This window comes from Borostomias antarcticus (genome assembly GCF_949987555.1).
Source record: "Borostomias antarcticus genome assembly, chromosome: 3".
Taxonomy (NCBI): domain Eukaryota; kingdom Metazoa; phylum Chordata; class Actinopteri; order Stomiiformes; family Stomiidae; genus Borostomias; species Borostomias antarcticus.
In genome coordinates, this window is record NC_140236.1 from 6,689,370 (window position 1) to 6,709,536 (window position 20,167).

Consider the following 20,167-nt stretch of genomic DNA (forward strand, 5'->3'; position numbering starts at 1 on the left):
AATGGCCACATTTTACAGTTGCCCCGGGTTAAGAATGCAGACAAACAGAAACAACAAAACTCATACAGTAGTACCAGTGTTCAGTAGCAACCTGTCCTGCTCCAATCCCCTCGTTAAAGTGATCTTTGCAGGACAAAGAGAACATCAAGACCTTTGAGATAGAGTGCACAAATAAGTGCAACAATATAGTAATGTAATACATTATCTTACAGAATGTAATTATTTAGCACAGCAGAGCATTGTGAGCTGATTGAGATTCATATTGATATCGGTATTTTCACAGTCACTCTCACAGGCAGAAAAGTAACACAATGCGTAGGCACATAGGTTAATTTACAGTGCAAAACTTAAAAACCTTAAAGCGCCTAATACAGACAAAGCCAGTACCTTTGACCAAAATCTACTTCCCTGCATTTTCATCTCCAAGAGGTATTTTAGATCATTCAAGTGACCTGGGTTTATAAAGAGATCCTACCCCTTGACGGTTTACAATTTGCAGGTATCTTAATAATAATAATAATAATATAAGATATGGAAAAAAGAAAGAGCAACAATAAGATACTAGGTTATGGCTTACAGATTAAATTTCTGTCCTTGTCTTAGTCTCTGTATTCATCTGTGTCCTTAGTCTGGGTCTAGGTGTAGTCTGGGTCTTGGCACCTGAATGTGTGTCTATCTTGATATGTGACCAAATTGGGCTGAGACAACCATGCATCCCTGATTTGAGAGCATGGTGTCCATGCAATGGCACTTATGGTTCAAATAAAGGTCTATTTTTCAGACTTTTGAAGGTGGTTGATGTGCCAGGGTCTCTCTTGGGTCTAAGTTCAAATGGGTCTTGATCTTTATCTTGAGGGCTTTGGTCAGAACTCTCTGGTGTGAAATGGCCGATATGTTATTCCACGGTGTTTTCAAACACTCCAAAAGGCAAAATCGTACCCACACACCATAAGACAGTCACCCACAGTATCAAGGTAAAACATCTAAAAACTGTTACAAAGCTCAATTCAGCTTTGTAGTTTGTAAAAACACCTTCAATGTACCAGTAAAAGTCTTAAATACAGCAAAACAGATTAATGTACAGTAGCCTGAAAACAAAATTGCTTTGATTGATATGGAAGGAAATCATTGAACTGTCAATAAATGTAAACCATATTGTCCTTAAACACACGTCACAGAAAAGCTAATCATAGCTTGATTACTTTTTTTTCGAGTAGGATACATTGTCCATACTGTTATGGCTCCAATATTAAGCTTGTTGGATCTGTTGCTACCAGTCTGTCAACTTCAATCACTCTTCCAAATGCTGTTTTTGTGACAAGTGGATTGACTCTTCGAGAAAGTGGTTTGTGTTGTGTCGGTAATGTCTCTGTGTATTGAAACAAGGACAAAATGTTCACGAATTGTTTCAGTCTTCGGGTATTTGCTGTTAAATATCAGTTCATAAATCATAACAATCTGTATTAATAAGACAATCAGGTGTAAACATTTCCAAGACGTATTAAGATGCTGAATGGCATCCAAGTCTTCAGTGCATTTCGTCCATTTGTCCAGGTCGTCCATTTGGCTCTATTGGTTCAAATCCAATGAGTATTTGTTTGGTCTCTTTAAGTTCTCCATACAATAGCGATTCTCAAAGTCTGCTTTCTTTGGCCCAAGAGTGCATCATCCAGTTAACCTTCGTCTTCCAGCTCTCTCGCAGAGCCTCGTTGAACTTGACTTTGAAACTCTTCAGAGCTTCTTCCTCAGATTTGCCCAAAGCCAGAGAGTCCTTCAGAGAGAGAGAGAGAGAGAGTGCTAACCACATCAATAACCTTCAAATTCTCTAAAACACACATCTGGATAAATGGTGAATGGTAAATGGACTGCACTTATGGTGCTTTTATCCAAATCGCTTTACAATTGCCTCTCATTCACCCATTCAAACACACATTCACACACCAATGGCGGCGGCTGCCATGCAAGGTGCTAGCCTGCTCATTGGGAACAATTTGGCGTTCAGTGCCTTGCTCAAGGACACTTCGACATGTGGACAGGAGGAGCCGGGATTCCAACCGCCTACCCTGCGATCATTCGATGACCCACTCTACTTCCTAAGCCACAGCCGCCCCTATGTAAAGAACCATAGCGTACTGTACCTTTAGATACTGGATGTCCTTGACGGTGCTGAGCTCTGGTAATCCAGCTGCCTTCATCATGGCAAACAGATTGACAAACAGGGTACCGTTGCGGCACAGGATCTTATAGGCCTGCTCACAGCATTCCCGGAACCTGATGATGTAGCCATGGGAGAGATTAAACATCATTATCATCCAGTTAAAGAATCATATACAGTAGCTCATTCACAGACACAAACTGAACGTGTGACAGATTTTTTTTTTCACCTCTCAAACTTCTCACTGTTGTTGGTCCTCCCTTGTTGAATCACATGGACAAAGTCATAAGTCAGAATAAAAGGCACACGCTCCCTGTTGATTCCAAATTTGCTCTTGAAGTTCCCCAAGAAGTGACCAAAGTCGATGTGGAACAGCTGGAGAGCAGACAGGGCAGGTGATAGGGTTACACACACAACTCAGTAATTTACCCTGCTACCTACTTTGCCATTGGGCTGAAACATGGGATTAAAACAGGCCATTTTTAAGATTAACACTGAAGTTAACACTAAACAGGACATAGATGCCAGTCTTGTATAATGCAGTATGTCTACATTTAATGTATTTTATGCAAATTTATCTAAATCTTTCCTTATATGTATACCCATAAACATCTCCATGTACTATTATGACAAAAAATCTGAAAGAAATAATTATGGTTAGCTATAATCAGTGATCTGAAATGAAAGTCTGCCACCTTGTGGTTGGGGATACTACTACAGCTTTCATAATTTCTGAGGAGAGACTCCTTTGAATCCTTCCCTGGTTTGGCAGGAATTCTAATCTGGGTGTTTTACATGTTTAACATTGACATTAGAAAATTACCACATTCTAAATATGAGCAGTCTAGAGGGACTCTTTGGCATTGTATGTGGCAATGTGAAAAGATATAAATGTTCCGGAGAAGAGGTGAGACTCATGATAGAAAAGATCTTAGCAATAAAACTGGCCTTGAAGCCTAAGTTATTCAGTCTGGGCCTGTATCCGAATGGTATACAGAAAAGTGAGCAGGTCTTAGATTTATGTTTGTTACAAGCCAAATGACTAATAGCTTTTTCGTGGAAGAACATAAATAGACCTTGATTAAGTCAGTGGCTTAGGGAAATGTCTCGAAAATCAGAATATCATCTATATACTTAAAATAAACAGGAGATATTCAAAAAGATATGGGATCCGTTCATACATTTTATTGAACATGGAGACTTGGGGAATATTCTAGCTGAGCCAGAAGAGTAGGGGTGTGTGGGGGGGCTGCAAGTTGATTAACTTATGGTTACCCATATAGAATAAGGTGAAGAATATATAGAATAAGATACTTTGTTTTGTTTTTGTTGTTTTTATTATTATTTAGTGGTCTCTGTGTATTTATGTCCCTTGTGTGTATTATTTTGACTGCACTTTTCAAAAATGCCTGAAATTACGTATTATGTATGCTTAGTGTAAGCTTGTAAATGGAAATATAGTGATGCATTGTTTGTGTTATCTGAAAATCAATAAACATACTGTTAAAAAAAGAAAAAAAAGAAAATGATCCACAGTACTCTTCTATACAGTACGCAAAGTAAAAACAACACTTTGACAAGATTGATTATCTCACCTGTCCGTTTTCCTTGATCATGATATTGTCATTATGGCGATCTCCTATGCCTAAAACGTAGGTGGCTACACAGTACCCAGCACAGGACAGGGTGAACTCCTCAATGGCTTGGTCAAGTTTATCTCTGTTGACAGACAGGCGAAAGAGGCATCAGTCTCCATTTCTCTAAATCTTTATTTCCTTACTTTCCCCTAATTTTCATTTTCAATTCTTTCACTTTCACACACACACGCACACACACACCACACGCACGCACGCCACACGCACGCACACAAACACACACACACACCACACACACACACATCTCTCTCTCTCGTTCTCACTCTCTCTCTTACTGACTCATGAAGAAAGATTTCCTCACTGTTCTGTGAAATATTTGCAGAGAAGGTTATGAGGGAGAGAAATGATTCACAGATAAGTCATGCAATACAGGTGTAGATGGCCACTGGGTTCACCATGTTAAATTATTACTGTACATCTAACCCTCACTCTGTTCTAGTGCCATAGCAGAGTCGAACTATGGTAAGGCTTTTTTGCCTGGATATAGCTTGAACCTGACTTGTCAGAATAATGTCAAAAGGTTTTGTTGGTCTGCTTTACTGAGAGCACTTTACCCTAAAGCACAGACAAACTCATTTGAAGCACAGCCACTTATTGTTGTTAAGGATCCAAATAAATCCAAATACTGTAAATCGAACACTACATTCCCATCGAGCAAAGACTGTATTCTGTTGGCCATGCTTGCATATCTGTCATTGCCACTGTGCTAATGCTAACATCAGCATTCACTTCATGGGCACTCATCCATAAAGGCAGAAACAGTTACTTCCAGCTCATCACTATTCATCCACAGTCTTCTATAACTACATACTGTACCATATATAGGTAAAGATAAATGTTATTCATATATTCACTTCTAATAGGACTTAGTCTAGAAGGTGTATGTTATGTCAGGCTCACTCTGGGTTCTTGGATTTGAGCCAGTTCAGTAAAGCGTCTTTGTTGAAGGCAGCAGTGGCTGCACTGTTGCTGTTGTTTAGTTGGATGTTGGCAATGGTGTCGGAGTTCTTCACCACCTCGATGAGGCCCGTTTTGTTACCGGTGGAGAGGCAGCCATATGGGATCATCCTTCCACAGGGAAAGAGGAGAAAACTGTTTAGCATGACAAAACCATTACCTTGCTTCAAAACATTTTCCAGAGTAATTCATACAGTTCAAACCAAATCTATGTTGCCGCTAAATACCTGAGATCTAGCCCCTCCTTCTTCCACAGGTTCTCCATGAGCTGAATCATTTGGAGAGTCAACATGTCTTGTCGAAGATCTGACCAATGACAAGTAAGTAAAATTAAGATTTAAATAAGTGAAACCCTTTCATGCATGCTTTACCGCATTAATGACCTCAACGGAGTCAACGTCAAAAACTGAGGAGATTGTTGGCTGAATATCACACAAATAAACGGTGAATGAATTTTGATTTTTCCTCTCACCATCTCCATTCTTGAATATAATCCCCACCGCGTCCCCATGCAGCATACCCTGGTTCTTGTACATCAGCCATAGAGGCTTCATCTTGGAGTCCATGAACTTGCATCTGTCCGCACTGCAACATGAAGCATGTCACAAATGTGTTTTTATGCATGTTTGCATATGTGTGTGCTTGTGCGTGAGAGAGATGGAGACAGACACCCACCAGATCTCAGACAGCAGGATGCTGGGGTTGAGCGGGGACAGGAGGTCGGAGAGAGCCTCCAGGTAGGCGTCCTGTTTGATGCATAGCTTCATGTCCTCGGTGGTCTGCTGACGCGACGTTTTCTGGGAGCCTGACTTGACAAAGTCGTTCAGGGCCTTCATCTTACCTAGGGCCTCGGTCTGCAGGGAGGGACGAGGACAAATGAGTTGACCCAGACAGACAAGAGCGAGCACTCTATGCCATCCATGTGCGATGTGTAGTTGTTTGCACACTGCCCCAGCCAACGCCAACCAACACCAACCGACACCAACGTTGGATTGGTGTGCCATGTTTGTTGGTGACTGTTGGCGTTGGATGGATGGATTTTGCAGCTGAATTTTAAACTCCCAACATTCTAACAACAACTGCCAACTTTAGAGTGTTGGAGGTTGGTGGACATCGGTTGGAGCAGTGTCGGCATGCCACGAAAAATAATTGAGTTCTGCTTACCTGTTTCATTAGGCTCTTGATGTGGTAAATGTTCCCTCTGCAGTAGGCCTCCAGAATCAGGCCGAAGCGCAGACTGACCGAGGCCACGTGCATCTCAGACCTGCCACAATGACACAGGACGTAATCCGCCATTATAGCTTTAAAACCACCACCGAGCACTGCAGAGAAACACTGGTACTTCTCAATGTTAGTCAGTCAAGCCCTGACCTGAGGTGCCAGAAGAGGAAGTGTCCTATCCTCTTGTTAGACAGCGCTCTCTCCAGCAGGAAGGTGGCCAGGTCACAGTGCAGGTAGGATTCGTACTTCAGCACCTGCACCAACTGCAGCAGATACTGGAGCAGTTCGTCATCACTGCAGAGGGGGAGATGCCGTATTATTATTTTTTTTGTGCTGCTGATCAACTGACAAGCAGAGGAGATAAAGTACGAGGGGAGAATCGGTGAGAGTCAAAGCACCTGAGCTTCCTCAGACAGCGGAGAGTGAAGGAACGCACGATCGGGTCAGGGAAGCTGTAGTCCAGCAGCTCCAGAGCATGGAGGGCAGGGAGGTCCGGCCATTTCCTCAGCAAATCCACCATCTGTACACAACGGAACACAATACTTACAATACTTACTGTCTTTTCTGTTTTTTTTTTTAGAGTTGTCTAAGGCCAGTTACTGTCTTCTTCTCTACCTGCACCACATCCTCGTGCTTATTCCATTTGGTGATGAGGAGGAGTTTGGGCAGACTCTCGGGGTAGAGCGCTCGGACTTCATCACGTAACTTCCATAGAAGCTCCTTTTCATCCTCAAAGAACTCTGTGTAGTTTTTGTTGTCCACTATCTCTTTTAGCTTCATTAACTGGGGAGGATAATACATATAATTTTATTTTAATGCATGTATTTCATTGCAATTTCAAAAGCGGAACAGAGAACAACAATACAAAAATACACAAACGGTGTAATGAGTTCCACCTTTATAACCCCCCCCCCCCCCACTATATAAACTGTTTGGGGAGGATAATATAACAAAATCAGGGATACAGAGCCATTACAGTCATAGGCGATTTTACCCTCTGAGAGTAGGGGGGGCAACATTTTGTGCAGAAGTGACGTGAGAAAAAAAACAAAACAGTTCTGCCGTCTCGTCCCATCTATTTACAAAGAATACCAGTTGTGAACAGTATGCTAATAAGAAATCCGTATGACAATTCAATATGTACAACGCATCAAACTTCATCTAGACACCACGAGCATGTCAATATGACTTTATGACCGAGCACTAGGCCATACCCAACATCACAACATCAAACTGCAACTGCCTGCTGGTGCTAGCTTCCTCGCCGATGCTGATGTTGCTAGTGCTAGTGCTAGCTTCCATAGCCTCTGGAGCACTTCTGCATTCGATTGCACCTGCTGCGCTGTCATTTCGAGTGGTAGCTTCTTCATTAGCATTGCCAGATTTTATTTTATTTTATGAAGAAGTGGTAAATTGTTTTTATAGCTCTTTTTGCCATTATGAGCAGGTTGGCTAGTTGTAGCTTGTTGAGCACTGAGCAGTACAGTCAGATCTAATTTTTTTCGACGGACGAGTTGTGCCATTAGTGGATTATGAATATATATATATTTTTAAAGGTAGCCTAGTTTGAGTAATAAATACACTTTTAAAATTAATGATGATCTAACACAAACTGGTACAAACCACAATTATGTATTTAATAATTTAACTTTAAATATTATATTATATATATTATATTATATTATATTATAAAATATATATATATTTTTTTTTTTTAAGAATCTGAGCAGAGTTGGGCTGTACAATCAGGGGGGGCACTTGCCCCCCCTGCCCCCCCTATAAAATCGCCAATGATTACAGTATAATATCTTAACATACACTAGGTAGATGCGGCAAACTGAACTGTTGGAGAAAAAAGAGTAAGTAAGTAAGTAAGTAAGTAAACCCCTTACCTCCTCTTTAGTTACAACAACTCTGCCCCCATTTTTTTCATGGTCACTCATCTGAAAGTAGACGTGTAGATGTATTGGGAGCGTGTCTATGTTCCCACAGCCCAATGGTCCCACAGCCCAATGGTCCCACAGCTCTATGGTCCCACAGCTCTATGGTCCCACAGCCCAATGGTCCCACAGCCCAATGGTCCCATGTCCCTTAGTAAGTCTTAGTAATGTGAGACCAATGGGCTGTGGGAACATAGAGCTGACCCCGATGTATTTGCGAGATTTAAAAACATAATAAATAGACCTTTACTTTCCATAATCTACAATGAGATATCCAATTCAAGTATCATTATGTAACAGAAAGGTGAACCATTTCGATAATGTGTGTATAAAAATAAAAAATGAGGTGAATTGTACCTTTTGGAGAGGAGGGTAGTACAGAGGATGGGGTCTGACATTAGGGAAGCGAATGAGAAGTCCAGCTGCACTGTCTATGTTGGGGTTTTTCTCCACTGTGCCCATGGGATTCAGCAGGTCCGTCTTGTCATCTGTGGTGACAAATATCAGAGATAAAACACTTTCTGAAAGTCAGGATCATTTTTTACCTAAAACTGAATAGCTTTTTCTGGTATTTTGAGCACTAAGAAAGCACTAGGGACAAAATCAGTTTCTAACAGAGACAAAAGTCTCCATATTGCATCGCTGATATGCATGCTGTGTTAATATGTGAGATGTGCAGTACGGTGTGTCACTTTGGTTGGTATTTTTCCCCCATTATTCAGACGTTGCCAGTTAGTGTGGGAGAGTTGAGAATAGTGGTGTTGATGGAGGCTCGTATATATGGCTTGAGATGGAAATCTAAGTACCAGGGACTGAGGGCCATGTAGACAAGAGAAACTCCCCGGTCTTCAGCTGGTCCTTGTAGTCGAACACCATGGTGTTGACCCAAGCTATCGGACAATCCTGGTGGAGATAAAGAGCACACACTCATTTGCTCATTAGTCCTTTCACACACTTCCCACCTTGGGCTCTACTTTGAGTATTAAGGGTATTCAATCAGTTACTGAAGACGGTTTTCTTTAACTTTCTTTGTAGGCACAAAACTAAGAAAAAAAAAGATAGAACTGATGTTTTTAGTCATACTTCTGGAACTTTTGGCTACTAATTCTTTTGAATGTACAATAGCTTCCTGGCTTCCTGTTTTGAAATGAATGCGGGCACTGAAATGTTGATGCCGCAAGAAAACAACCGACTCATTCTTGCACAATCACTAGGCACTATGACGATATACAAAAACTTTCCATTTTGGTTAACTGGTCTTGGTAGCAATAGTAGTAATGTTAAATAATGGTAATTCATACACAGAACTACTAATTATAGCATTCACAGTGGTATAGTATAAATGTAAAACAAGACAGGCTAGTGCCACATTATCCTTTTGAACATCTCAAGAAATCCCCACTAATCATTGTCCTTAATAGTGAAATTACAAGACAAGTCTTCTAAAACTAGTTCAGATGGTGGATGGTGGAATGATAGATGAAAAAGAGGAGCTATGGTAAATGGTCACAGAGGGAAAACTCTTTGTGTGGCGACTTCTGCTAAGATGAACTAAAACAAGGTGATACGAATGAGTAGGACTTCTGGCTTCCTGGCGTCTGTCTGAGGGAGCTTCTCTTGTGTGAAACGGAAGAGAGAAGTGACACAGAAAGCAGAAGCAGAGTCGTTGAGGCCTAGCTCCCTCCAGCACACCTGGGAGCATTCTCTCCATGGTGGCCACAGATGCCACTTCAAAAACAAGGCTGACCCAAGAACCATGACGGAGGGGGAATTTGGGGTTTGTGTGCAATACTTTTTAATGTTCCTTATTTCTGTTATTGATACTGTTCAATATTCAACTAGCAAAGCATATATTCAGCATTTCTATCAGGTTCAGATTTTAGAGTATTGTCCCAAATAATTTATAATAAGATTTTTTTATATTAATACTTTAATAGTATTGTTACTGCATAGTTTTAATGCATTATGCTTTTCACCTAATACAGAAGGATTCTTTCAAAACAGTGATTGTATCATATTCATAAAACTGCAGTATATATGATTTAAAACATTTAAATATTTGCTATATTGCTATAATAAATCGAGAAAGATATGTGATTGAGCTCCTCTGTGAAAATCGCAGTTGGCTCTGCTACAGCAATTATAATTACTTTTATAATAACATTTAGGCATGGCTGCACCTGGTTCAAGTGTATACGTGTGCTGAGATCAAATCATCATTCTTCTAAGGCCTTATGGTACCGAACACATAAACCGTGAGATTGAAGCAGACTGAATTGAACTTGTTAGATGGACTTTTCCCTCGCTGCATAGATAGCTTGTGCAGAAGTGACCTACTGCAGCTTTAAGCATAGAGTTACCACACCACCTTTACACAAACATGTCGTGTAAGAACTGTTCTTGCCAACGTCCCCTTAGAGTTACAGTATCACAGCTGCAGATTTAGGAAGTTGTCTTTGAAAATGAAAGAGCAAATACTTAGGAGGACAACATAAATATCTATGGGGACTGAAACCAGAGTTGAGAAATTCCATGAATTTGACGCACTTATCTTCCTTCCTTGGAGTGAGTGTTCAACAGATAAAAGAGCCAAAACGGATGAGACGTTAACCACAAACCTGCCGCTGAACACTAGCACAATCAGGCTCAACACACCCACACAGACAAACACACACACACTACATACTACAGAGGAAATATTATATGTTTGTGCTTGCTAACAGGTTCACACCCACGAACACAAAAAGCAACCTACACTAACTCACACACACAGATATGGCTTGCATCACAGCAGGTTTGTCACGTTAATCTTTTCTAACGGCAGCTACTCACAGCTCGCTTGTTCTTCTTTTTGGTGCCGCGAGGTTTCTTGGCCTTCTCCACGACGGCGTAGAGGGCGAAGCAGAGACGGCTCATGCGAGGCAGGTCCGCAACATTGATGTCAAACACCATCTTCTGGTCCCACAGGGGCTCAGAGCACACGGCAACCTCGCTGCTGGTCACCACCTTACACAGCAGCTCGTTGCCGTGATACAGGCCTGCCTGGACCACCAGCTACAAGAGGGGGGACACAAACAAACAATGGTGCCTTCAGTAACACTTTCTGGGCTCACCACAGCGGTCTTTGTTCAACATTTTACCTCGCAAATATCTCCCGATAGACATCAGGGGAATGTTTAATACAAAATCTTGCGATAGGATTCAAAGCCTGCACGTCCACAATGAAAATCAATGCACCTTCATCATGTCAAAAACATGGTGACATCCAACGTTTAAGAAATAAACACTGATTCTGTGCTAGCAATGCCTCACCATGGGCCACTGCCTACCTTGCTTGGCAACTCAAACAAGGCTGGGCTGAATCCAGATTTTGCTAAGTATATGAGTGGACATTTCCCTGCAGGGTATCTTTCCAAACCTCTGCCTGCCAACAGCAGACATGACTGATAATTATGTGTCAGGACAAATATATTGTGAGTCATGGTCTGCTCTGAGGTAGCAGCCGGAAGTACACTGAACTTAATAACCCCTCTAAACAGTAACATGGTTAATGAAGAAGCTGAATCCCACACACAAAACATTAACACACTTCCAGACATGGACTCTCTCTCTCTGGGTGTTCTCTGTTAAATCCAAGTGTGTATGATGTGCATACATTGCTAAGCGAAATAGATTTAAAATAGAAATGTATTATAGCATCTGTGCTTTACAGCATCTCTATACAACAGATGACAAGTTGTTTTTTCCTGCTTGCGCCACACATCTCCAGACCAGCACCGAAATAGAAACTAGAGTGAGTAAAAGGCAGAGGCATATATACAAGTTTCAAGATAGGTCAGGCCAATCATGCCCTATCTGCAGTAGTAACGACATCCATCTCCCCCTTCAAAAAAAAAAAAAAAGAAGTGTGAAGGCGAGCAACAGTGTGAAGGCTGCCTTTTTCTAAGAATCTAGGCCCCACAGTGAGACATGTAAGCAGATAGGCCCTCCCCACTTCCTGTTTTGAAGAGTTTCAGCCAACCGCCTTGATGAATTATGGGAAATATGTGGTCAGGATCATATGACCCCATCGTTTGCATGTCAACCCTCCTGTCTACACCCGAAATATTGGTACTGTACACAATTCAATGCTGCTTTTCATTTAGTAGGGTGCGAAAAACCCACACAAAACCACACCAACCTTCATGCCTTCATCTGCGTTGACTCGACTGCCCTGGAGCAGGTGAATGTGTAAAGCTTCTTCAATGGACCACAGAGAAGATGTGTTCTGCTGTACATAGGAGAAAAATGTAATTAGGACATTTTCTTTGCTTATACCTGAGACATTTTGGTTACATTCAATCCAGTGTGTGAATTAGTATGAATAATGATTTCAGTTTGTTTGTTCACTTAAAAGGAGACAAGGAAGGAAAGAAAGAAAGAAAGAAAGAAAGAAAGAAAGAAAGAAAGAAAGAAAGAAAGAAAGAAAGAAAGAAAAAAAGAAAACTCATAATGCACACACACACAATCTATAGCAGCAACTCTGTGTGTGTGTGTGTGTGTGTGTGTGTGTGTGTGTGTGTGTGATTGGTCATAGGCATGCTATTATTGTCAAGTCTTTACCACACACTTCTTCCGTCATTGAGGAAGGAAACAGCATTTCCATAGTTACACTGATGTTCATAAATTAGTCTACACCTATTATAACACTCACACCCATTTTCATTTTGACATTTCTTTGTGCGTCTGATGCAGTGAACACACCTGCAAACATTTACAGTTTTACAACTGTCAATTATTGTGGGTACATGGTGCACAATGTGTTTTGGCAAAAGCCAAAGTCCAAAACACTACTCAAGGAACAACCAAAGCCCAAAACCAAAGTGGGGACAAAACATGTGATATTCTGTTAATGGAAGATGACTACGGCCCAAGAGGTTGACCTCTCACCTTCTTCAGGGGCAGTGGGGGCGGTTTGGATGAGGAGCGACTCTTAGACACCTGGCTGCACATGCTGGCCTGTTCCTCTTGGTACTTCAGGATGGTGGAGTGATGGACCATGATCAGGTGAGGATTTTGACCTCCTCTCAGACACGATAAAAGGTACTATGGACAGAGAGGAGGAGGTAGAGGTGATGAAATAGGGTATGGGGGATTTGACTGGTTCACCCACCAACCACACGGCTCACCCACAGATGTTTCCCAGAGTCAAGACCTCACTGGTTGTACCCATGGTTGAGTCCTGGAGGCTGTTCGTTTACTGTGGGGTTAATGCAGCTGAAATCTTATTATGTGTGGATGTAGTTCCCTTCTGAAGGCTGCTGGAGAGATATGAGTCATCCCTGCAGGTAGCTGGAGTTTCAAAATCAACAACAGAGTCTCTAGACATCAAGGCCTTGACTCACTCCACTCCAGACTTTTATGCCAAGCCTCACAATTGAGAGAAAACATCACAGCTTAGACAAAATAACCATCACAAAACAGCCCAGACAAAATAAACAACAAAACAGACATATCAGACCGATATATTGACAAAAACCTCTGCTATTTGTGAACAATTTGGGTGAGTTCAAAGAAACTTATTTAATTTGGTCACTCACTTTGAACTGGCACAAGGGTTGTTTCCCATAGATGTACTCCCCCCTCCCGTTGACCTGCAGCGTGTAGTCCTCTGGCTCCTGTTTGAAAGAACTCCTGAACACTGTGGCCTTCTTCTTCAGGGCACTCCGCATCAGATTCACTGGCAAGTCGTGGGGATCCTGTTGTAGCATGAAGCTTTCCTGAAGAAGAAAAATAAATGTTAAATTATTACATTCACACTATATTCGCATATTTTTGTTATGGTTAATTTGTGTGAGCTAATTTTCATGGTGGTGACGCAGAATTAGAATAAGAACTAATTATGTGTCTCTCAGTGGGTTGTGTACTGTTTTTGTGCACACTGTGAAACCATTATTTCACTGCAGCAGTTCTCATCTTGGAGCTCTGTGACTTATATTCTGTCATCACTTGTACAGGTAATTCCAAAGTAATGTTTTGAAGACTTGCAAAGTAATTGCAATTTGTGATGTGGGAGGGGGATTTCCAGCTGACGTTACTTTTACTTCAGGTCATCCTCCACAATTACCTACACAAGGTGAAACCTCTGAAAGATCCAAACAAAAGCTTTGTGCTAAAAAACTTTGTAGTTCAATACTCATGTCTTAAATCAAAAGGATGAATTTCCCCTCCAAGTCCTCATAAGCAAGCTTCACTAGGCTTAGGACAGGCCCAGAGTCAAAACAGGCATAAAGAATAAAGAACTCACATCGCATGCCTCAAACTTAACATTGATGAGGATTTTCTTGGTGCTTTTGGACTTCATGCTCCCTGAGCCAGGCAGAGAAGAACACGGCTCTAGGTCACATGGAAAGCTGTACTCCATCCACTGGTACCATGGCAACCGCTGGCGTTCTTGGGCCTTCTCTTCACAGAAGGAGCGCATCCTGGCCCGGAACTCATTCACCTCATGGTTCTTCTGGGACTCAAACTCATGCAGGCCTGAGAAACACATACAGTATGGACGTACATGGAAGTTCATATTAGCGCATTAAGACATAGTGTCCCAATTGGCAAAATGTGTTGGATAATATTTGAAGATGTAGTTCCCCATAACCATGATGTTCCCCCATAACTTCTTCCTAGTCTTTAAAGCTACTATGTGTCTCTGAGAGAGCAGTGCAGACCTTTGCCAATCAGGAGGCTAATTTGTGTGTTTGTGAGTTTCTCCACGCGGTCCCCTTCCCGTGCAACCAGCCTCAGCACGAACATGAACGGCCGGATATCACACAGGCGGCGCGTCTCATCCTCCAGCTCCTCCCTCTCTGCCGTTGAGTTGATGCAGGTGAATACGTACGCGTCTGGTTCGCCCAGGGCACCAAACAGGGGCTCGCTGCTAGCGTTTCGCCACACCATCTAACCAAAGTACACAAACACACACCCATACTGTACTGTACATGAATACATGGTTTCCTGACAGGTTACTAAAGACTACTGCATACTGCATACATTGTACATATTCTTGCCACATTCTGAGCCACAAACCAATGAGTAACCAACTACTCAATCTGAATGTAGCCTACAGTAACACAAACATGCTGACCAAAAAGCCCTACAGAGGGCCTACGGGGGGGGGGGGTCACTCCCACACCTCCAGGACATCTACACCAGGTGGTGCAAGACCAAGGTCAGGAGAATCTTGAGGGATCCCAGCCACCCTGACATCAGAATCTATTCTCTGCTGCAGTGTGCTGCATCCACAAGGCCGACTCGGAAAGGCTCTGGAGGAGCTTCTACCCTCAGGCCATTCGGACCCTGATTGAGGATATTGTCTAGGCCTGCTCTTGCTCTCAACAGGATGCCACCCTCATAAAATGTTTAAATTACAGTCATTTACAGTAGCAGACACTTTTATCCAAAGCGACTTACAACACTTTAATCTCACTATTCGCTCACCTGGGACTTACACAGTAGCTATACTTCTTAGCCGTTAAACATACTCCAGGAGCTTGCTCGATCGCCTTGTTGAGAGGGGTCAGGCAAGAATTTTTACAGCTCACTTTTCTGGCGCCCGGGTGATACTGGTTTTTGCTTCCCTCTGGAATATGTAGGGGTGGGACGTATGCCCACCTCCCTTGTTCTCTGTAAAGCGCATTGTGTTGCCTCTGGGTATGAAATGCGCTATACAAATAAAGCTTTGATTGATTGATTGATATACTCAGCACAGCAGCACTTTATATCTATATCACATTGCTTGTTAATATATACATATGTGATATGTGATATATATTCAGTATGTGATAAAGAAAAGTGTCCTTTTTTGCATTTCATTTTATATGACCTTTTATGTGTTGCACTTTGTCTTGATGCGTTTAATGTCTCATGTAAAGTACTTTGAATTGCCTTGTTGCTGAAATGTGCTATACAAATAAACTTGCCTTGCCTTGCCTATATCAATCAATCAATCAAAGCTTTATTTGTATAGCGCATTTCATACCCAGAGGCAACACAATGCGCTTTACAGAGAACAAGGGAGGTGGGTATACGACCCACCCCTACATATTCCATATGTACAGTGGGCTTGAAAATTACTGGCACCCCTGACAGGCAATGCGCACACAAAACCAAAAAATCTAAACAATATAGTTATAGAGAAACTCCAGATCCCAGCATGTGATAAATATTTAATTATGTGCAGATGGAACCAATCAGAACCATTTACTGATTTAATTAAAAAATCAATTTCCTCCAAATCAAGGTTTCAGAATTAATGGCACCCTTAAAGTTACAATTATTGTAAATAACATCTACCAAAATTAAACCAGGTATTAATTCCATTTATTTAAGTTAATCAAAGTCTTAAGGAACTATATTGAGCCATTACATTCACTATGGTATTAAAATGAGGTAACACGCATGCAATATCCCCACCATGAAGAAAACAAAAGAACGGGCAGTTCAAAAGAGACAGATACATCTGGTTATGGCTACAAGAAGATCACACAAATGATTAAATATACCACTGAGCACTGTCAGGGCAATTATTAAAAATTCAAAAGACATGGAACCCTTGAAAATCTCATGGGTATTGGACGCTACTGAATATCACCCCTCAGGATACTGAAGAGGTTGGTGAGAGAAGCAAAAAAAATCACTGTGAAAGAATTGCAGGCCTTGGTGGTGTCTTGGGGTCACCAGGTTTAAAAAACCCCCACCTCCACAGCCACAGGCTCTTTGGAAGGGTTGCCAGAAGAAAGCCTTTTCTGACCAAAAGACACAGAAGCACGTGCTTGGAGTTTGCCAAATGTCATTAAAATGATGACTGGATGAAGGTGCTTTGGTCAGATGAGAGCAAAATGTAATGTTTTGGTCAGATGCAGCATCGGCATATTTGGCGTTGAAACAGAGATGCATACAAGGAAAGGCACGTCATGCTCACGGTGAACTATGGTGGTGGGTCAGTGATGATTTGGAGCTGTTTCAATTCCAGAGGTCAAGGGGCACTGGTTAAGATTGATAGCATAATAAATTCCACCAAGTATCAGGCAATTTCGGTTGATAATCTGTCTGCTTCCGCCAGAAGGCTGGGACTTGGCTGTAGGTGGACTTTCCAACAGGACAATTACCCAAAGCATACCTCAAGATCCACACAGAAATGGTTCCCTGACAAAAAAAAATCTGCAATGGCCATATCAGTCGCCAGACTTCAATCCAATTGAAAACCTGTGGGCTGAGTTGAAGAGGGCGGTTGATAATAGCAAACCCAAGAATATGAAGGATCTTGAAAGGATCTGCCTAGACAGAGGAATGGTCCAAAATCTCTTCAAATGTCTTCCTTAAACTTGTCAAACATTACAGGAAAAGACTCCATGCTGTTATCCTTGCCAGAGGTGGTTGCACTAAATGAGGGGTGCCAATAATTTTGAAACCTTGATTTTGGTGAGATTTATTTTGCATTAAATAATTATGATTTTGGTTGATTTCATTGAAACATTAATAAATTACAGTATTTCGCTTATGTTGGTATATTCAATTTCTCTACAATTATTTATATTTTTTGATGTATTGTTTGTGCATTGCCAGTAAATTTGGATATATATAGTAGGCCTACTTTGGTTTACTTTTTTCTGTATCTGAATGATTAAAGTATGTGTCAAATAAAACTTTGAACTTGAACTTGAACTGATGAACTGACAATATAATGCCACTACAAATTCACCTGTGATCCATAACCCTTAGGCTATGTCATGGGCATTTAGCCAATTTAGATAGACCGAAATTATGTTTACTTTAGAATTCTACAGTACGCCATTTTCACAGGAGAATAATTTCTGAATAAAAAAACTCAAAACAACAGTTAATATTTAAAGACTGTAGCTCCCAGCAGTACCCTTGTTTAATGCAGCCTAACCAAACAGTCTGAAGTGGCATTCAACTGTTGGCATAGTAACAGGCATTCAATAGGCTCAAGAACAGATCTGCTGGAGCAAACTGTCAGACTTGTGTGTATTAGAGAGACAAAAAACATACTTCTCTTCTCCATCACTGTTAAAACAGTCAATTTCATAACCAGTGAGCAGCTGAATCAAGGACCTAGTACCAGTTGCAATGCCTTGCTGCATTGTGCTGGCTCAGTTCCACTTCCACTGACTCTCTCCACAAACTATAAATAACCCTTATGTGACCAAGCTACTATAGGCAATACCCAGTGCTGCTCTGAATTGAGAGCAGAGACCTGAACAAAACATGTAACCCCCTAACAATTTTGTACATGCTCTTTATCTGCCATTTCAATTAGTAGACCCAATTAAAGTAGATTGGACTCAATGACAGTAGATTGGAGATGTTGACTAATAAAGTATGTGCACACATGAACAAACAAGCACATCAATACCTTGCGTGTGAACATTTGCATTCATATGTAGCCTACGTATAACTATGAATTCTGTTAGGGGTTAAACAGGGGAACGAGGAGGACCTACTTTTTTGATGGCCCTGATGGTGTTGCTGCGAGACACCGGGAATTTCAGGAAGATCCCAGTGGGCAGCAGGAAGTCGATCATGATCTCCTGGTCCCCCTCCTTCTCCCACTCCTCGTGCATCCCATACTCCCCTGGGGGCATGGTGACGGCTTCTCATTTACCGTCAGCTCCGCCGCTGCACACAGGAAGGCCAGCCAGCCAGCCGTGCACATAACACACAAAGACAACGCGACCTCGCTTAACACTCAATATGAGGATGTGTAACAGAGCCAGTGTACTCTGTGACCCTAGTCTGGGTGCCTCGCATACAGTTTGGTACAATGACACGCAAATTACAATAGGCTATATGTATACGTTCTACGTTTAAGATAGTTGCCTATATATAGGCTACATTACAACGGGTGTATAATTGATTTATGAAGTGTTCATTATTAGGCTTGTTGATAGACTGATGTTAGACAAAGTGAGAGTATAATTACCATGCGTCCTCTATCATTGCTTTTGAAATCACTTATAAACATTTCAAGTTACGTCCTCTTTAGCCTACCCTTTAGATAACAGAACTGGTGTGCCATCTAGTAGGCTAGGTCGTCTAAATTATAATCCTGACACCTACAACAGTGCTGATTGCTACGGCAATGTGCATAAAATAATTGTGTTTAGGCACATCCTACTGTGCGCACAACTTGTTGTAACACTTTCAGGGGTTACAGATCAAGGTAAATGCTGCCATTATATTGAGATGTAGGCTATTAATATCAACTATTGTAAAATGTGTATGAATAAAGTCTTGGTAGGCTACTAAACTGTGCCGTGTATAGGCAAGCATCGAGCATTATAGTATTTGTGAAACTACCATGTAGCCTAAAAGGAACTGTATGTTAATTATTTGCTACATAGCTATAAGTCAATGCAAGTGCGGATAGAATGAAGATCAAAATACCCAATTTCTGGAATCAGTACGAGAAAATTCAAACAGGTCCTACACTAAAATCATTACAACGAAATTAAAAATCACACGCAATCGATTACACGGGAATATTGGTTGAAATAGTCATACCAGCATGTATCCTTTCGAATCAGCCACTTGCCTTCGCTCTACAAGCCTTGCCTGTCGCTCATCTTTTCCGCTTTTGCATTGATGCTTTGCTTTCCAACGTTGGAATAAAATAACCTGACCATAGATTGTAATATCACTATTCCAACGCCAGAGACGAGTAATTTACAATACTGTAGGCTACAAAACAAAACCGCTTATCGGACGCGGCGTGAGGCAAAACAAGTGCGTTGTCATTCAACCGGTGATGCTCACGCACTGAACGACTGCGCTTTGCTTCATCATCCCCACGGACGCCAAGGGAACGTCGACAAAGTTTGGTTAAACATAAACGTGTGTGTACACGCGTGTGTGCGTAGGTGTGCGGGTGTGCGTCTGTTTAGTTTTTTGCGGGTACGTTTTTCTGTGTGTAAAATAAAATGCATAGTAGCCTACTGTTCTTTTCAATTCATCTACAACAGCTGTGGGTAATGGGAACACATCTAATGCATGCATGATTCACTGTTCAAAATCAATAAATCAATATAGATTGCTCAATAATGTTCCCACTAAAACATGTGGTAAATGTAAACCGACGTTCTTATATAAGATTAACATCTGTGCTTTTTGAGGTACCGTCATGTATAAAAGTAGCCTACATTACAGCTTTACAAACTTTTGTGTATTTTGCTTTGCACTTTGCC

At 41.5% G+C, this 20,167-nt stretch overlaps 1 protein-coding gene across 1 annotated transcript; it reads right to left on the minus strand.

The window, feature by feature from the left end:
* Nucleotides 1-1,633: 1,633 nt before the first annotated feature.
* On the minus strand, nucleotides 1,634-18,568 carry pik3cd (phosphatidylinositol-4,5-bisphosphate 3-kinase, catalytic subunit delta; the record flags this gene model as incomplete). Its single annotated transcript, XM_084461688.1, has 22 exons — nucleotides 1,634-1,771; nucleotides 2,139-2,271; nucleotides 2,385-2,530; nucleotides 3,751-3,874; nucleotides 4,711-4,878; nucleotides 4,995-5,073; nucleotides 5,240-5,352; nucleotides 5,443-5,621; nucleotides 5,932-6,031; nucleotides 6,139-6,282; nucleotides 6,387-6,508; nucleotides 6,604-6,771; nucleotides 7,881-7,931; nucleotides 8,286-8,416; nucleotides 8,735-8,831; nucleotides 10,761-10,982; nucleotides 12,109-12,198; nucleotides 12,858-13,013; nucleotides 13,508-13,687; nucleotides 14,215-14,447; nucleotides 14,633-14,861; nucleotides 18,428-18,568. The coding sequence occupies 22 exons, from the start codon at nucleotides 18,566-18,568 to the stop codon at nucleotides 1,634-1,636; spliced, it is 3,144 nt and encodes a 1,047-aa protein (XP_084317814.1).
* Nucleotides 18,569-20,167: the final 1,599 nt, after the last annotated feature.